This window comes from Lissotriton vulgaris, chromosome 8, assembly GCF_964263255.1.
Source record: "Lissotriton vulgaris chromosome 8, aLisVul1.2, whole genome shotgun sequence".
NCBI lineage: Eukaryota > Metazoa > Chordata > Amphibia > Caudata > Salamandridae > Lissotriton > Lissotriton vulgaris.
In genome coordinates this window covers 12,350,255-12,367,246 of record NC_141696.1, presented here as the reverse complement: position 1 = coordinate 12,367,246, position 16,992 = coordinate 12,350,255, and the positions used below count along the sequence as shown (strand labels likewise).

The 16,992-nt window shown below is 48.2% G+C and overlaps 1 protein-coding gene across 1 annotated transcript in view; it reads left to right on the top strand.

The window, feature by feature from the left end:
• LOC147693225 (TRPM8 channel-associated factor homolog) overlaps positions 1-16,992 on the top strand; it is a 177,482-nt gene that overhangs the window by 149,491 nt on the left and 10,999 nt on the right. The window contains exon 6 of the mRNA XM_086933631.1: positions 64-303. Coding sequence (XP_086789757.1) covers positions 64-303 — 240 coding nt within the window. The remainder of the gene's footprint in view (positions 1-63; positions 304-16,992) is intronic.

Sequence of the window (16,992 nt, the reverse complement as noted above, 5' to 3'; positions counted from 1 at the left end):
AAGGTAGCCCTGGTGTTCTGATTGGGTAACAAGTACATTATGTCATCTTTGAATCTTCTACAGGAGAAACCACTGATTCTGACTGGCTGGAAACTGTGCGGCACTACCCTGCCCCTTGGGCAGAGTTTGCCACTGAGAACATCATCCTCACCGTCCCTGCAGAGTGTGCCCTTGCAGTGGAGAAGCCCAGCGCCTTGATGTCCTTGTGGGACCGCATGATGGCAGCAGTGGCTGAGCTGGCCGCCATCCCTTTCCCCTTCTTGAGGCCGGAGAGAATTGTGGCAGATGTCCAAATATCAGGAGGTAAGTACTGCACCCACATACAACTGTCCTGCACATTGCCAGCTTTAATTCTCTCACAGGTGGCACCAGTGCATGCCACACAGCAGTGTGAGTTGAGAGTTCACATGCTGTGCGCTTAGGCTATTCAATGGTGCACATTTCACTTGCCTCCTGAAACATTCTCTGATTTGAAGGGGACTTTGTAATCAATGATTAGAGAGACAGCAATCAAACATTCATAATATTTAGACCTAAGTATAAACTAGGCAACCTTCCAGCTTGAAGGAGCTGGTTTTAATTCACACTCCTTGAGGTTGGAGGAATGTCTAGTTGGAGGGTCAGTTTGAGGAACAGCTCAACAATCACTTCAATTATTCAAATGATAAAATGGCCCTCCACCTAAAACCACAGAATCCAGCTACATCTGTGCTTATGCCGGCAACGCCTTTGAGGGTACAAAGGTCTAGTACTTGAATAGGAATAAACTTTTGAATCTTTTCCCACAGGCTGCATGTATGGTGTGGTTGGGTTGCAGTGGTATCAGGTGTGTATCTCTTCCAGGTAGCCCAGCAGCGCCTGAGAGTCAGACCAGCTCATCACTCTTGCAGGTGCAGGGAACTAGTAAATGAGATACCAGAGAGGTAGCCCACTCCTTGCACACAACTCTGGGGGCTTATTTATAAGCCCCTAACACCACCAGAACGTCACTTTTCACTGAACGCTGCCTTGTAAATAAGGCCCCTCTTCAAGCTATACTTAGCGGGAAAGAGGGGGACAATGGGTGTTGCTGTGGCCGTTCCACCCTCACACCCATTGATTTTGACGCTGCCCCTTGTTTACAAGGGTGGCATAAATATGGGGCAGCACCAAAATTAGGACCAGCGAAAACCTGGTCTTACCCTGGGGAAACAAGGAGCAGTGCTTTATTTCTCCTTGTTTTTGCTGTTTCCATGTATGATGCCTTGTGCAGCACGCATGGAAACAGCAAAACGCCATTGATTGTTTATATGCAGGTCCTGCACATAAACAATCATTAAAAACGAATGATGGTTGCATTCTGCAGCACACATAGAATTTACAAAACACCATTGATGATTGATTACGTGCAGGAAGGGACACCTTCCTGCACATAAAGAATCACTCCCCTCAAGGCACGGGCACCTTTGCACTATGGTACAAGGTTGCCTGAGTCGGTGCTAGGTGGCTAAATTTAGTGCAAGCACACGGTGAAACGCAGGGCTAACCGTATTGCTGTAAATACAGTGCCGGCCTGCATTTCAGAAGTGACAGAGCCGACGTTAAGCCTAGAAGGCTAAAGCTGCGCTCCGTCATTTCCTTGTACATTTGCCTCCGAGTGTATTCCTGCTTATACTTCTTCTAGGACTTCAGTGTCCCACTGTGAGGCAGAGCAGCCAGGGGTCCATAATTCCATGTGACGTCCCGTTCAGGCCTTGATGGGGAAGCCGATGATGACTCTTGTCATACTAGGGGGTGAGATATTATCATCCTGGGTGATTCTGTTCTATATAAATACAATATCGTAGGGTTCCAACACTGCAAATAAGTTGGGCTGTGGGATACAGGATCTACTATGGAAGGCTGTTGGCTGCATGTAGGTCATCTACTCTTCAACTGCCACAAACTGAAATTCGATCCTTGTTTTCCAGCCTCTTCTATTCTATGTCACGTCTTACATCTCTCCCAATAGCTCCTGATTCTCGCACCCTACACACCCACCACTCTATTTAACATCTCCAAGAATATAATATATGTTCCATTATAAGATAAGAATTGACTGCCTCACAAATGACTGTCAAGACTCTAAGCTGGCCGGGTCTGGTGGCTCAGTGGGTTAACGCATCCACTGCAGGGGCCTGTGTTCGACCTCATGGTCACAGGTTCAAATCCTGGCTGGGCCACCCAGCCATTCATCCATCTGAGGGCGTTAAAATGAGTACCATTGAGATGGGTAACTAAACATCTGGTATTCATCTCCAAGATGCCTATGAGTGAATGTGTGCTTTACAAATACATGTTATGTTATGGATACAGATAGGGAGGCAAGTTATATCACAAAAGCTCAGAAAAGACCATTGGCCAGATGTATCAAGCCTTTTTGTGTTCGCAAGCGGCTGATTCAGGAACTCAGGTCGTTTGCAAATGCAAACAGGCCTTTTGGTATGTGTCAAACCCAAACTGTGGTTCGGTAACACATTGCTGAATCAGGATTTGGGATTGTGAATGCATACTGATTCAGTATTTGCAATGGGTGTGTTCAGGGTGTTCCTGCTAAGTTCCAGATTATAATGGTATTTATTAATGTTTTGTGACCGAATTCAGGTCGCAAACCATTAATACTTTACCGACTACAGAAGTGTAGAGGAAATGCATTCGCAAACGGGAAAGGTCCCAATGGGATCTCTTCTCTTTTGTGAATAACAAAAGATTGTTTAAGAGGACCACAGCCTCCTGTTAAAAAAACAAACAAAAAAAGCTTATTTTTAAATGTGGTCCAGTTTCCTTTGAGGGAAACAGGCTGCATTACAAAATAAATGAAATAGTCTGATTGACATGAAAATCCGAGACTACTTAGGGCGAAATTTAGGATGGGTTCTCATCACTACCCTGTTACTATAAAACATTGTGTAAGGTTCATGGGAACATACCCCCAGATTCATCAAAGTCCTGTTTTGCGAGTCCTTAATAGCGATTTTTAAGGAATCGCTATTAAAGACTCGCAAAACGGGATGCATGTAGAAATCGCAATATTTTTTGCGATTTCTGCTGCTTCCTTATTTGCGATTCGCTAATTGCTAATCGCAAATAAGGAATGGCTTTCCCATTCATTCCTATGGGCCTGAGGCCCATAGGAATGAATAGGAAAGCCATTCCTTATTTGCAATTCGCAATTAGCGAATCGCAAATAAGGAAGCGATTTCAAGGGTGCCAGGGTGTCCAAAGGACACCCTGTAGCACCTCTGAAATGGTAATGTACACTGGTGTTGCGCACACACATGTCCAAAGGACATGTGTGTGTGTAACATAGAACTCAGAAAAATGCACTAAAGTGCATTTTTCTAAGTTTTCGCTATTTACCACGTAGTCAGACTTCGCAGTAAATAGCGCCCCCAGATTGCAAATCCGCAAATTTAAAATGGTTCATGAATTGCATTTAAGGAATCTCAAATTGAGATTCCTTAAATGCAATTATTCGCAATTTAGCGATTTCTAAAACTGCGACTTTTGCATTTGGGATGATGAATCCCAAATGCAAAAATAGCGCTCGCAAAGGGCCAGATTCTCAGAATCTGTCCCTTTGCGAGCCGTTTTGGGCTTGATGAATCTGGCTGATAGCCCCTGCAACTCGCTAACTCTACAAGCAGATATTATGGCGACCGAGTAGGAATCCTTCCTGGAAAGCTGTTGGAGAGAGTCTTATTAAGTGGTTCCAAAGGAGGACCCAAAAGGCGGGAAATGACAATATTTAACGCCCATGGATGAGAAGGTATCCTGAGAGTAGGATATATTTACTGCAGAGGTATGGAAGAACTGCCACTTCTTGGCAAACAAGAGGATTGAAATTGCTCTGAGAGCACCAGATACAGAACCTCTTCTATTTGAACAAATGTGAAGTTTTAGCAAAAGAATGCTTGGCTTCTCTCAACACTTCCATGCATTCCTGAGAGGTTCAGGTAACTATATTTTATGAGTTCAGGAGCCTAGTTCAACAATTGAAAGTTGGGGTGTTGAATCTGGCTTGAACAATGCTGGAGTGAATTGCAGGTTCCTGTGTGGACACTCTGAAAGGTGAAAGAGATCCATGGACCACCACTGTCTAGGCCACTCTGGAGCAATGAAAATCATTCTGGCTTTCAGTGTTGGCAATAGAGGAATTGGAGGAAAGGTGTAAAGAAATTTGCCTGACCATCCGATCTCAATAGGGCATTCCCCGGTGTGCCTGGTTGGTAAAGATCTATTTAGGGGAAACCTGAAAAGATCCATCTAGTTATGCATTTGGTACCTGAGAATATCATGATGCCATCGATCTAAGGAGAAAGGAGACTTGTCCTGCTGTTCCTTGAACCACTGACTTCAGATTGCATTATTCCAGCATTATTTTTGAAGGACAGACAATCGTCTCACCTCCGAAAAAACTTTTTGTGTGTACTGTGTCTAGGACTGCACCCAGGTTGTGAAGGGATTGAACTAGAGTTGAGAGTTTATTTTCATGATTCAAATGCAGACCCAACAGATTGAGAGTCATGACAGCTAGGTGATAATGTTGACTTGCTTGATTGTACAACAATGCCTTGAAGAGCCAATCATCTAGGTATGAATGGATGAAAAGTTTCATTCTCCTGAGGCAAGCTGCTACAACCGACATGCAGAGAAAGTGCTTGTTGAAGATTTGAGACCGAAAGGGAGGTCCTCGTATTGGTAATGACCCCTTCCTACAGTGAACCTCAGGAACGTTTGATGCTTCTTGACCATTGGGATGTGAAAATTGGTATCTTGTAGATCTATTGAACATAGCCAGTCCCCCTGATGGAGTTGAGGGTAGATTTGATGAAGAGCCAATATTCAGAATACATTCCCATACCTCTCAGGTGAGAGAGGGCTTTTCGACAGGGTGTTTCTCCAAGAGGTTGTACAGTTTTTGATGCATTTTTCCAGATGGAAGATAAATGTTTTCTTCCGGGGAATGGATGGTGTGAGACACTTTAATCTGATGGAGTATACACGTTCTACAATATTCAGAACTCATGTGTGAGTGTTTAATATTTGCCATTCTTGCAGATACGAGGTTATACTTCTCCTATAGAGGTAGTTAAGGGAAGAGGGGGAAGAGAGGACTCCTTGTTTTCCATTGTTTGTTTTGGAGGCTTGGGCAGATGATTGGTGATCTCATTTGCGTCTTGATTAACGGCGCTGTCGCTGATGTCTCCGTACTGTTGAGATGATGCTGTTGTTGTTGCCCTTGAAGGCAATGAGGGGTTTGAACTTTCTGGTGGAATTACCAGCTGTTATAGGGATTATACGAATGTCTTATATAGGCCCGCTTTTTCTCTAATACAACAGCTTTCATCGTGTCGAGCTCAGTTGTCACTCGAGACAGCCGAACAATGTGTTACCTGAGAACGGCAGGATCAGAATTCGGTGTTGGACTTCAGGTTTCAAGCTAGTGATTCTCGGTCAAAATGGAGCATTGTTTTTTGCCAGATCTTCTCCGTTGGGATCTCCCCTTGTGGGAGTCCTCAGAGCAGGATATTGAGGCCCTGGTAGAGGGATCAGTCTCACCTCACCCTTCAGAAGTCTCTCCAGGAAGGGAATCCTGCCTTCTGTGGTGCTCCACTTGGCCATGGAGGAGAATCTTCTCTCTCTCTCACTCAAGGTATGCCTGGAAAGAGTCTTGCAAAGGCAGCACTTCTTGGGGTCATGAAAGTTAAGCAAAGATAAGATACAGATCCTGTACGGGTCTGTTTTTGCCAGTTTTCTTCCACATTCTCGGAATTTCACAAAAGAGTTGACATTTTGCAAAAAACAGATATAGTTCTTGCCAGAAAAATATCTAAAAATACTCTACGCCCTAAAGGATGTCAAGTGAATCACTTTTTAACACAACATATAAAAAAATCAGAGATGAAAAACCTTAAAATGAAGATATGTGCTGCAGGATCCTGTCAGCAAAAAGAACCGAGTAAAGTGCCACCTAGAGGGAATGATGGGACACTGGAGGTTAGGGTGCCCTTAAGTCACAGGGTCCTATTCTTATTGTTTTCAATGCTGCAGTCTATACTGCATATATGTCCCATTCGCTAACTTTACCAAGCATTTGCAATGCATCGCCTTTGGGATCTTATATGTATTTAGCTGTGCAGCACATTAGCCTGGGCGCTGAACCAACTACTGTTATTTAACATGGAGGGAAAGTAAGCACCCAACTGCGTGACTGTCAAGAATTCCTGTCATGCGAGGGGAGGAAAACGGACTACATATCCCAGGATGCTTAGCGGTTGAGAGGTTATGTAAACAGGAGAGCTGTTACATAACTCAAGGAAAACACGCCCTTATCTAAACAGGAGAGCTGTTACATAACTCAAGGAAAACACGCCCTTATGTAAACAGGAGAGCTGTTACATAACTCAAGGAAAACACGCCCTTATGTAAACAGGAGAGCTGTTACATAACTCAAGGAAAACACGCCCTATAAAGGGAGGAACCGGGAGGTACAACGCTGTCGGATATTGTGTTTACACCGACGTACCTGCTTCGTGAAGAGCAGAGTTCCAGAGTGGTGCTCCAGTAAGGCAAGAACGGAGGTAGGTCGAGTCGTTACTCCCTCGGCCGTGTCTTGCCCCATCGTCACCTGTGAAGGACCCGGAAGCTCTACCGGTCAACCATTGAGCTTCGCTTTTTTACTCGGCTGAGTCAAAGCGCAGTGGCGCTTATGCTGGTTGGAGTCGTAACTCCCAGCCCGACCAGAGATACAGGGACTGCCAGCTGTAACGCACACCAGGAGGTGTTTGCCGCGTTACAGACTCGGAAGTCCACAGGATCGATCGAGCGGCTGCTCTCGGTTCAGTCTTCTTGCTTTTGATTGGGGTATCGGTGCGAGGCCTCCGGGTGGTTATGCGCTATACAAGTGGAATTTTTCATTTAATTTTCATTTCATCGGTGACGCATCACCAGAAGGTGACTCCGCGTCCCGGTGCAGTCTGAGGAAGAGGTTGAGCGGCTGCTCCCTTCAGGTAGAGACCCCGGGTGGGTGTTTCCCTGACTCCTCGATTCTCCCCAACACTCTTTGTGCCCCTCACAGCCTACCGATTGGCATTGTCGGCCATTTAATTTCTGCCCTCTGTTGGCATACGCCGGGATCGGCGTATATGCAGAGGACGGTTAGGACCATCCGTGCTGTGGGCTGGTAACGTACTTAGCCTGGAGGATTCCAGTGACTATAACTTTTGTTTACTCTTTGTATTATTTGTGCCTTCATTAAAATAACTAACCCTTCACAAGTGGTTGCGTCCTCATTATCGTGTCTGTTAAACGATCCTGAGACGTTCAGGGCGTTACAAAATATCCGACCTTAATAACACTAACTGTCTCCCGGTCGATAACAGACATGGCAACACTTGATGATGTGCTGGCTGCTTTAGCAACCGTGCAAGTTGAATTGGCTGCCTCTAGGCAAGAAACAGCCGATGTAAAAGCCAGACTGGATGCTATCCAATTGGTCCCGCTCACGCCCAGCACCTCCCTCACGAACCAGACCCCTGCGGTAGTAGTGGAAATGCCGGTAGCCATCCCCTTGGCAACACCAGAGAGGTACAGTGGGGATCCTAACACAGTGCAGGTATTCCTCACACAAGTGACGCTACATTTATCGTGCAAACCAAAGGCGTTCCCCACGAGTCAGGCTCGTGTGGCTTTCCTTATTTCCTATTTGGCTGGAAACGCGGCACAATGGGCCGTACCTCTGGTGAGCAGGGACGACCCCATCTTATGTGATTGGGGTGCTTTTCGCGAGGAATTCCTGAAGGTATTCGACAGAAGGGCTGACTCGTACACGGCGGACCGTGAAATGCTTGAGTTGAGACAGGGATCCAACGACCTGGTGCAGTATCTCAACGCGTTCCGAAGGCTGGTTGCGGAAACCAAGTGGCCTGTTGCTAAACAGACGGCACTCTTCCATCAAGGGCTGTGCGATGAGCTCAAGGACGCCGTGGCTCATATTGACCCTCAACCCAAGACATGTGAGGGCCTTATCAACCTGGTATTACGGCTGGAACATAGGCTAAGTGAAAGAAAGGGGGATCATGGGAGAAAAGGAAAATCCCTTCCATCCTATGTGACGGTGGGAAGTCCTGACACTTCCACCGCATCCAAGGGAGAACCCATGGACATCGGCGCAATACGAGCGAGCCTCACAGCCACGGAGAAAGAGTCACGCCGTAAACAAGGATTGTGCCTATATTGTGGCAAAAAAGGCCACTACGTACGTGAATGCCCTGCCAAACCGAAGACGTCACGTTATCGGGCCAACCGGTCGGTAACAGCCGTGGTGGACATACCGGCGGAAAACTAGAGGACTCCCAGACCAAAGAAGGGGCATCTCGGAGTCACTCATCCATCCCCAACTCGGTCACTAAGGGACAACGACACCTGTTTCTCACGGTGCACGTGGGAGTGCATGACCAGTGGATACCCGTTGTGGCCATTGTGGATTCAGGGGCCACTGGCATGTTTATGGACCACAACGAGGCATGCAGGCTAGGGCTAGTGCTTCTTCCCAAAGCTGTACCCGAAGACGTCTATGCTGTAGACAGAAGGCGATTGGTGACGGGGCCCATCGGGCAGCACACGGGGGTCCTTCCGATGAGATATGGGAGTTACCATTTGGAACAAATCGATTTTAACATCATCCGAGCGCCCCAATATGGCGTCATATTGGGATTGCCGTGGCTACAGAAACACAACCCCTCTGTGGATTGGCCAACACATCGCATCGAAATGACGTCACCGTATTGCACCCTGCATTGTGGAATACGACCGGAATCCCTTGACGCAGATGAGAGCGGGAGTCAGACGGTGGCTACAGCGGCAAAAAAAGATGTGGCTCTCCCCCAGGCTTATCACAGTTTTGAGGATGTATTTGATGAGGTGAAGGCGGAAGTGCTACCACCACATAGACAGTTTGACTGCCAGATCGACCTGGTGCCAGGAGCCAGCGTTCCCAGCGGCAGGCTGTATGCCCTGACGGAGCCTGAAAACGTGCATCTCCGGGGGTACCTGGATAAACTCCTCAAGCTAGGATTCATCCGCCCGTCCAAGTCTCCGGCCGCCTCGCCACTCTTCTTCATCCCGAAGGCTAATGGGGAGCTGAGAGCCTGTGTGGACTTTAGGGCATTGAATGCGATAACCATAAAAAATCGGTACCCCTTGCCTCTCATCAGTGTACTTCTGGAACAGGTCAAGAAAGCTCGTATCTACACCAAGTTGGATTTGAAAGGGGCATACCATCTGGTACGCATGAGGGACGGAGACGAGTGGAAGACCGCCTTTAAGACCAGGTTCGGCCTTTTTGAGTACCTAGTCATGCCGTTCGGTCTGTGCAACGCGCCGGCAGCCTTTCAGTACTTTCTGAATGAGGTATTCAGAGAGGAGTTGGATATCTACGTGGTCGTATATATCGACGACATCCTCATCTATTCGTCCAGTGTGGAGGAGCATGTACACCACGTCAAAGCTGTGCTCCAAAAGCTGAGGGAAAACATGCTGTTTTGTAAACTCAGCAAGTGTGACTTCCACGTCACATCCGTGGAATTCCTCGGAGTGATGCTGAGTCCAGAGGGACAGGAGATGGCAGAACGAAAGATCAAGGCGGTGAAAGAATGGCCGGTGCCCCAAAGCGTGAAGGACGTCCAAAGTTTCATTGGCTTCGCCAACTTTTACAGGCGGTTTATAGATGGATTTTCAGGATTGGTGGCCCCAATCACACAGCTACTGAGGAAGTCCAAGGAGTTTGTCTGGTCCCCTGAAGCGAACACAGCCTTTGAGGCCCTGAAAAGCGCCTTTGGTAAGGCGCCGGTGTTGGCTCACCCCGATCCGGATCTCCCCTACGTGGTGGAAGCGGACGCATCGGATGTGGCGCTGGGGGCTATCTTGTCCCAACGCAACCACGACACAGGGGTGCTTCATCCCGTTGCGTACTTGTCCCGCAAACTCAACGACGCCGAACGCAACTACCATATTGCGGAGAAGGAGCTTCTCGCAATCAAGGACGCCTTCACCGAATGGAGGCATTGGTTGATGGGGGCAAGACATGTGGTATCGGTGTACACGGACCATCGGAACCTACAGTTCATGACGGCCACAAGACACCTTTCTCCCAGGCAGCTGCGGTGGATGATCTTCTTTGCGGGGTTCAACTTCCGCATCACATATCGGCCGGGGACGGAAAACCGGAAGGCGGACGCCCTGTCCCGTCAATCTGCAGTTAAGGAACCATTGCCTGCGACCGAGCATTCCATCATTTCCCCGAGGATGGTATTGGGGGTTATCCAACCGGATACTTTCCTGAGGGGAATAAAGAGAGGGATCAGGTCATTCGCATGGCGGAGGTGGCTCCTCAGTCACAGAGAATGGCAGCTGAAGGACGGGATACCCCTGAAGGGCAGGTGCCTATTGATACCCACGCCTAGGCTAAGGAAACAAGCATTCATCTGGTGCCATGACTCTCCATGCGCAGGTCATTTGGGTTTTGAAAAAAAAGTGGCTAGCATGGGACGGCATTTCTGGTGGCCAACCATGAGAGTGGATGTCAGGAGGTGGGGACAGGAGTGTCCTACGTGTGCTACCATGAAGGCCGACCATGGCCGAACCCAAGGGCTCTTACATCCACTTCCAACCCCGGATAGACCATGGGATAGCATATCACTGGACTTCGTGGTGGGCCTACCGGTAGACCAGGGGATGACGGCAATACTGGTGGTAGTGGATTACTTGACGAAAATGGGGCACTTCATCCCCTGCAAGAGAGTCCCTACGGCCGGGGAATTGGTGTCACTACTCCTAAAGAATGTGGTACAACTGCATGGATTACCTGGGGTGATCGTGTCGGACCGGGGGTCGCAGTTTACTGCGCAATTCTGGAAGACTTGGTGCACTGCGCTGCATGTTAAGACCGCCCTGTCCACCAGCTACCACCCTCAAACGGACGGCCAAACCGAGCGCCTGAACCAAACGCTCAAACAGTATCTGCGATGTTTTGTGGACCAGGGCAGGGAAGAATGGGTCGACTTGCTATGGGTTGCAGAGATAGCCTACAACAACGCCACTCACAGCTCCACACAGTCATCTCCGTTCTATAGCAACTATGGCCAACATCCCAGGTTCTTGCCATTTCTACATCCGTTCAGAGAGGACAGGATTCCCGCCACAGCGGACAGGGTGGCACACATAAAAGACACGTTGATGCGCTCAAGGGCTGTCCTAATAGAGGCCAAGAGAAGATACAAGGCTGCGGCAGACAGGAAGAGAAGGCCCGGGCCACTGTACCGCACTGGAGACTACGTCTGGATATCCACAAGAAACATGAGGTTTCGAAAGAACAGTGTGTTCCATCCCAAGTACATGGGCCCCTATCGAATTACCAAGTGTATGGGTCCCGTGAACGTGAAGGTGTGCTTGCCCCAGTCATTGCGGATACACCCTGTCTTTCATGTATCATTGCTCAAACCAGCACCCTCCAAGCCGTCTGGGACACCTAGGCCGGTATGCGTGGAGTCGGAGGTGGAGTATGAAGTGTCGGGCATACTGGCGTCCAAATGGCGCAGGGGGAAGCTGTGGTACCTGGTTGCGTGGAAAGGCTATGGCCCGGAGGAGCAATCATGGGAACCGGCTGAAGGGGTTCATGCTCCGCGCTTGGTCTCCTTGTTCCATTGGCGTTTTCCTGCCAGCGCTGGCCCCGTGGGGAGCCGCTGAGAGGGAGGATGTACTGTCAAGAATTCCTGTCATGCGAGGGGAGGAAAACGGACTACATATCCCAGGATGCTTAGCGGTTGAGAGGTTATGTAAACAGGAGAGCTGTTACATAACTCAAGGAAAACACGCCCTTATCTAAACAGGAGAGCTGTTACATAACTCAAGGAAAACACGCCCTTATGTAAACAGGAGAGCTGTTACATAACTCAAGGAAAACACGCCCTTATGTAAACAGGAGAGCTGTTACATAACTCAAGGAAAACACGCCCTATAAAGGGAGGAACCGGGAGGTACAACGCTGTCGGATATTGTGTTTACACCGACGTACCTGCTTCGTGAAGAGCAGAGTTCCGGAGTGGTGCTCCAGTAAGGCAAGAACGGAGGTAGGTCGAGTCGTTACTCCCTCGGCCGTGTCTTGCCCCATCGTCACCTGTGAAGGACCCGGAAGCTCTACCGGTCAACCATTGAGCTTCGCTTTTTTACTCGGCTGAGTCAAAGCGCAGTGGCGCTTATGCTGGTTGGAGTCGTAACTCCCAGCCCGACCAGAGATACAGGGACTGCCAGCTGTAACGCACACTAGGAGGTGTTTGCCGCGTTACAGACTTGGAAGTCCACAGGATCGATCGAGCGGCTGCTCTCGGTTCAGTCTTCTTGCTTTTGATTGGGGTATCGGTGACGCATCACCAGAAGGTGACTCCGCGTCCCGGTGCAGTCTGAGGAAGAGGTTGAGCGGCTGCTCCCTTCAGGTAGAGACCCCGGCTGGGTGTTTCCCTGACTCCTCGATTCTCCCCAACACTCTTTGTGCCCCTCACAGCCTACCGATTGGCATTGTCGGCCATTTCATTTCTGCCCTCTGTTGGCATACGCCGGGATCGGCGAATATGCAGAGGACGGTTAGGACCATCCGTGCTGTGGGCTGGTAACGTACTTAGCCTGGAGGATTCCAGTGACTATAACTTTTGTTTACTCTTTGTATTATTTGTGCACATGGTTGCGTCCTCATTATCGTGTCTGTAAAACGATCCTGAGACGTTCAGGGCGTTACAGTGACACGCCACGTATGGGAACACATGGAGAGGAATATTGCCTTTCAGCGGGAAATAGTATAGTCCAATGCTCTGTTTTTAATATAAAATCAGGGCCTTCGGTGCTCATGTCACTGAAAATTTAAGATTTGAAAAAAATATTATTGTCTACGGGTGCTCATGGAAGACAATTAATATGGACTGGAACCTAGAGAATGCTAAAGTGATTCTGGTATTTTACTGACCTCTGCAGGCCGTTTTCTATTAAATAGAAGCAGTTGAATAGACGCCGCTTGACTGGGCCAGTGCTGCTAGCACCGCAACCCGGCTGGATAGCAAGGGCAGGACGTGGCATGCTGGAAGCCAGGGGGCTAGTGCTGCTGTTATCAGGAATGCAGCAGGTGCAGTGGCACCAGGGTACAGGTGAGTAAGGGAACCTCCGACTCCTGATGGTGGCTTTGTTTTACTACCAAGCTCTGGTCCATTTCCCATGCTCGCTTCAGTGTCCACAGGGCCCTAACTCTGACATTGGCTTCTGTGCCGCCCGGCTGGGGTCTCAGGGGGCCTGGAGTTGTTTTAGCCTAAGGCACTGTAACAGTGGTGCTCCTGTGCTGCTCATCTGGTGTGCCAAAAACTGAAGGGGCAGCACTGGGTGTCAGGGAGGGCAAAGCAGAAGCTGTGCTGCTTGTCTGAGGTGCCACAGTCTGAAGTGGCAATTGCAAAAAACACAGTTGATGGACAGAATGTAGAACAATGTCATACATTCACCCCAGTACAAGGATCTGGGCCTAAATCCATCGTTTTTTTGCACTCCACACCACCCTGGGTTAGACACTGGCTATATGCAAATCAGCTCTGACCCTGTGCCTCATGGGAACAGTCCAGTCCGAACTACCAAGCCATGTCTTTCCCAGACCGGAATCAAGCATCCAAGGACCGGTTTCTGGCTATCAGCCTTCAGCAGCCTGGATAGCTTGACTCCAGTGGTGTGGAGAGCCTGGGACTCACGTCTGAGCATACCCAGCCCACTCGGGGTGAAAATTGCAAAAAACACAGTTGATGGACAGAATGTAGAACAATGTCATACATTCACCCCAGTACAAGGATCTGGGCCTAAATCCATCGTTTTTTTGCACTCCACACCACCCTGGGTTAGACACTGGCTATATGCAAGTGAAGTGGCAGCGCTGGCCGTTAGGGAGGGTGGTGCTGCTGCTGTGCAACATTCACTGTTGCCTGCTGGGAAGTCCAGCTGATCGGGTACAATACATTTCTAGAAGCGCAGTAGCTCGGTGGGTCAAGCACCCACCGAGGGAAGGCATATGATTAATTATCGACGACAGGCTGACTGCATCTAAAAGCCAGAGCCGAACCGTCCACTATTGGTGTCCAAACAACCTTGACATAAATTAGAGGTTAATACATTCTTTGATTTATTGTCAAACCACACTCCACAGCTGTCATCAGATATAGAGTTAGCTGAGACATGATTTCAGGATTGGCTGAATCAAGCTCTGGACAGTTGTATTCCTGCTAAAGTTAGATTTAAACAAAAAAGAGGGCAGTTGAACCCCTGGTTCAACGAATCCCTGATTGACGCTAAGAAAAAATGTAAACAACTTGAGCGGGCCTGGAGGCGCGCGTGCATATACAAGCAAAAAATAAATCCAGCAAATCCATTAAAGCATACCATAAGCTGGCCCGGAGAGCCAGAGCGGAGTATATCGCTGGCAAAATTTCGGAGAGTAACAACTCCCCCAAAACAATCTTCTCCCTTCTTAAAGTTATGAAATGTGCAAACTCGAAAGCCGACTCACCTGTCACCTCTAATAATCAGCGCGATGAGTTGGCCGAATACTTTGTACCTAAGGTTGATAAAATGTATAAAAGCTTTCCACCGGTCACTTGATCATAGGATAGGGCACAAGTACAGGGGACCCATGACGGATAAAACACTGTGTTCCTTTCCCCAAATATCCCTTATTGAGACTGAGTCTCTTTGCTTGAAAATCAAATCCGGCTCTCCAGCTGATTACTTCAGACCAGCCCAATTCTGCCACTTTCGCAACCTTATTTTACCAGTGGTCAGGGAATTGATTAATCTATCCCTGACCTCAGCCCAAATACATCAGCTTTGAAGCACGCTAAAGTGACACCTCTCTTGAAGAAAGCCTCGTTAGACCCATCTGAACCGGGTAACTATCGCCCCATTTCCCAGCTCCCTTTTCAAGCCAAGGTGGCGGAATCCTATGTCAATACTATTCTGACAGAGTTTATAGAGGAAAATGACACCCTGGACTCCTCGCAAAATGGCTTCAGAGCCCGTCACAGTACTGAGTCTGCTCTGTTGGCAGTGACTGAGGAAATTCGTAGTAGCTTAGACGACGGAAATTCCACGGCCTTAATTCTTTTGGATTTAAGTGCTGCTTTCAACACTGTCTCGCATGAAATATTACTGTGTAGGTTACAGGAGATATGGACTGAGGGTTCGGCCGTGGCCTGGTTTTGCTCTTTCTTAGGGGGCAGAACTTTCTAGGTCATAGTGCCACCCTACCACTCCCAGGAGTTGGCAATTAGACATGGGATTCTGCAAGGATCAATACTGAGCCCCGTGCTCTTTAACGTCTATGTACAACCCTTGGCAGTGGTGGCAAAAAGCAGAGGGTTGTCGTTGATTTCCTATGCCGACGACACGCAATTAGTCATCTCCTTTTCTAAGAAATGTAAAAATAATCTCAACAAATTTAAGGAGGATATGCTGGCAATCGCGAATTGGCTGATAACAACCTACTTGCAGCTAAATGCCAGTAAGTCAGAAATTCTGCTGTTCGGGAGAGACGGCGAAATGTTATCAGGGCAATGGTGGCCAGACCAATTAAAACCAGCACCTCTGCCAAAGGAGGCGATCAAGAACCTCAGCTTTTGGATCGATAGAGCTCTCTCTTTTGACGATCAATCCAAATTAGTCGCAGGGACCTACTTTGGGCTCCTGAGAGGGTTAAAACCTCTACTAGGCTTTTTCAAACCCAAAGTCTGTCAGACTATTTTACAGGCTACTATTTTATCCAGACTGGATTATGGCAATTCCCTTTATTTAGGTGCCATCAAATCCTGCATTCAGCGCCTTCAGAGAATACAAAACGCAGCCGCCCGTACTCTACTGGCACTTCTGAAATCATGTTCAGTGACAAAGTTTCTACCTAAACTACACTGGCTGCCGGTAGGGAAAATAATCCAGTTCAAGACACTATGCATTGTTCACATAAGCTTGACTCAACTAGCTCCTTCGGTCCTAGCAGACCTGCTAACAACATACGTCCCGAGCCGCCCCTTGCGGTCAGCTGACCAAGGGTTGGCATGCACTCCCAGAGTTTTAAGAGACAGAGCTGGTGGTCGTTCTTTTAAAGTTTTGGCGGCCAAACTCTTGAACTCCCTTACGGCTGCTATTAGAGGGCTCCAAGATCACTTAGCTTTTCGGAAAGCCATAAAGACCTGGCTTTTCTGTGCGTAACTTTCTCTCCTTTTTCCCGGGCTGTCACTACTTACGGGCATTCTTGGTAGCGCTGGAACGCCCCATTGCTGGGGCAGCTCTACCCTGTATAAATCCGCTAATCTATATATATAAAAACGAATGTATGTCTTTCTGTCTGTTTGTCCTTTATGCATTACTACACCATTCATCCGATCGCCATGAAACTTTGGGAAGTCGTTGAGTACACTCCCGCGAAGGTTTCTGGCATAAAATTGTCTTAAAGATTGGCCCCGCAGGGCCCTCATAATCTTTTGAATACTGAATTTGCAACCACGACTTGGCAACGGTACAAGACTTTCGGTGAAAAAGACGATGAACAATGTCATCGAAGCTACAATTTTGAATGGGTAATTCAAGGGGGAAGATGTACTGTTGCCACGTATTCCAATGATCCCAACAGATATGCCATTTGAATTCAAACGTTTACAGTTTCCGGTGCGACTTGCTTTTGCAATGACCATCAACAAAGCACAGGGACAATCGCTGCAAGTGTGTGGACTAGATTAGGAGAATCCGTGCTTCTCACATGGACAACTGTATGTGGCCAGCTCACACGTCGGAAAACCTTCTGATTTATTCGTGTACGCACCAGACGGAAAAACAAAAAATATCGTGTATCTACAAGCACTCGAATGAATAGATAGAATTAAAACGACACTTTGAAATGTT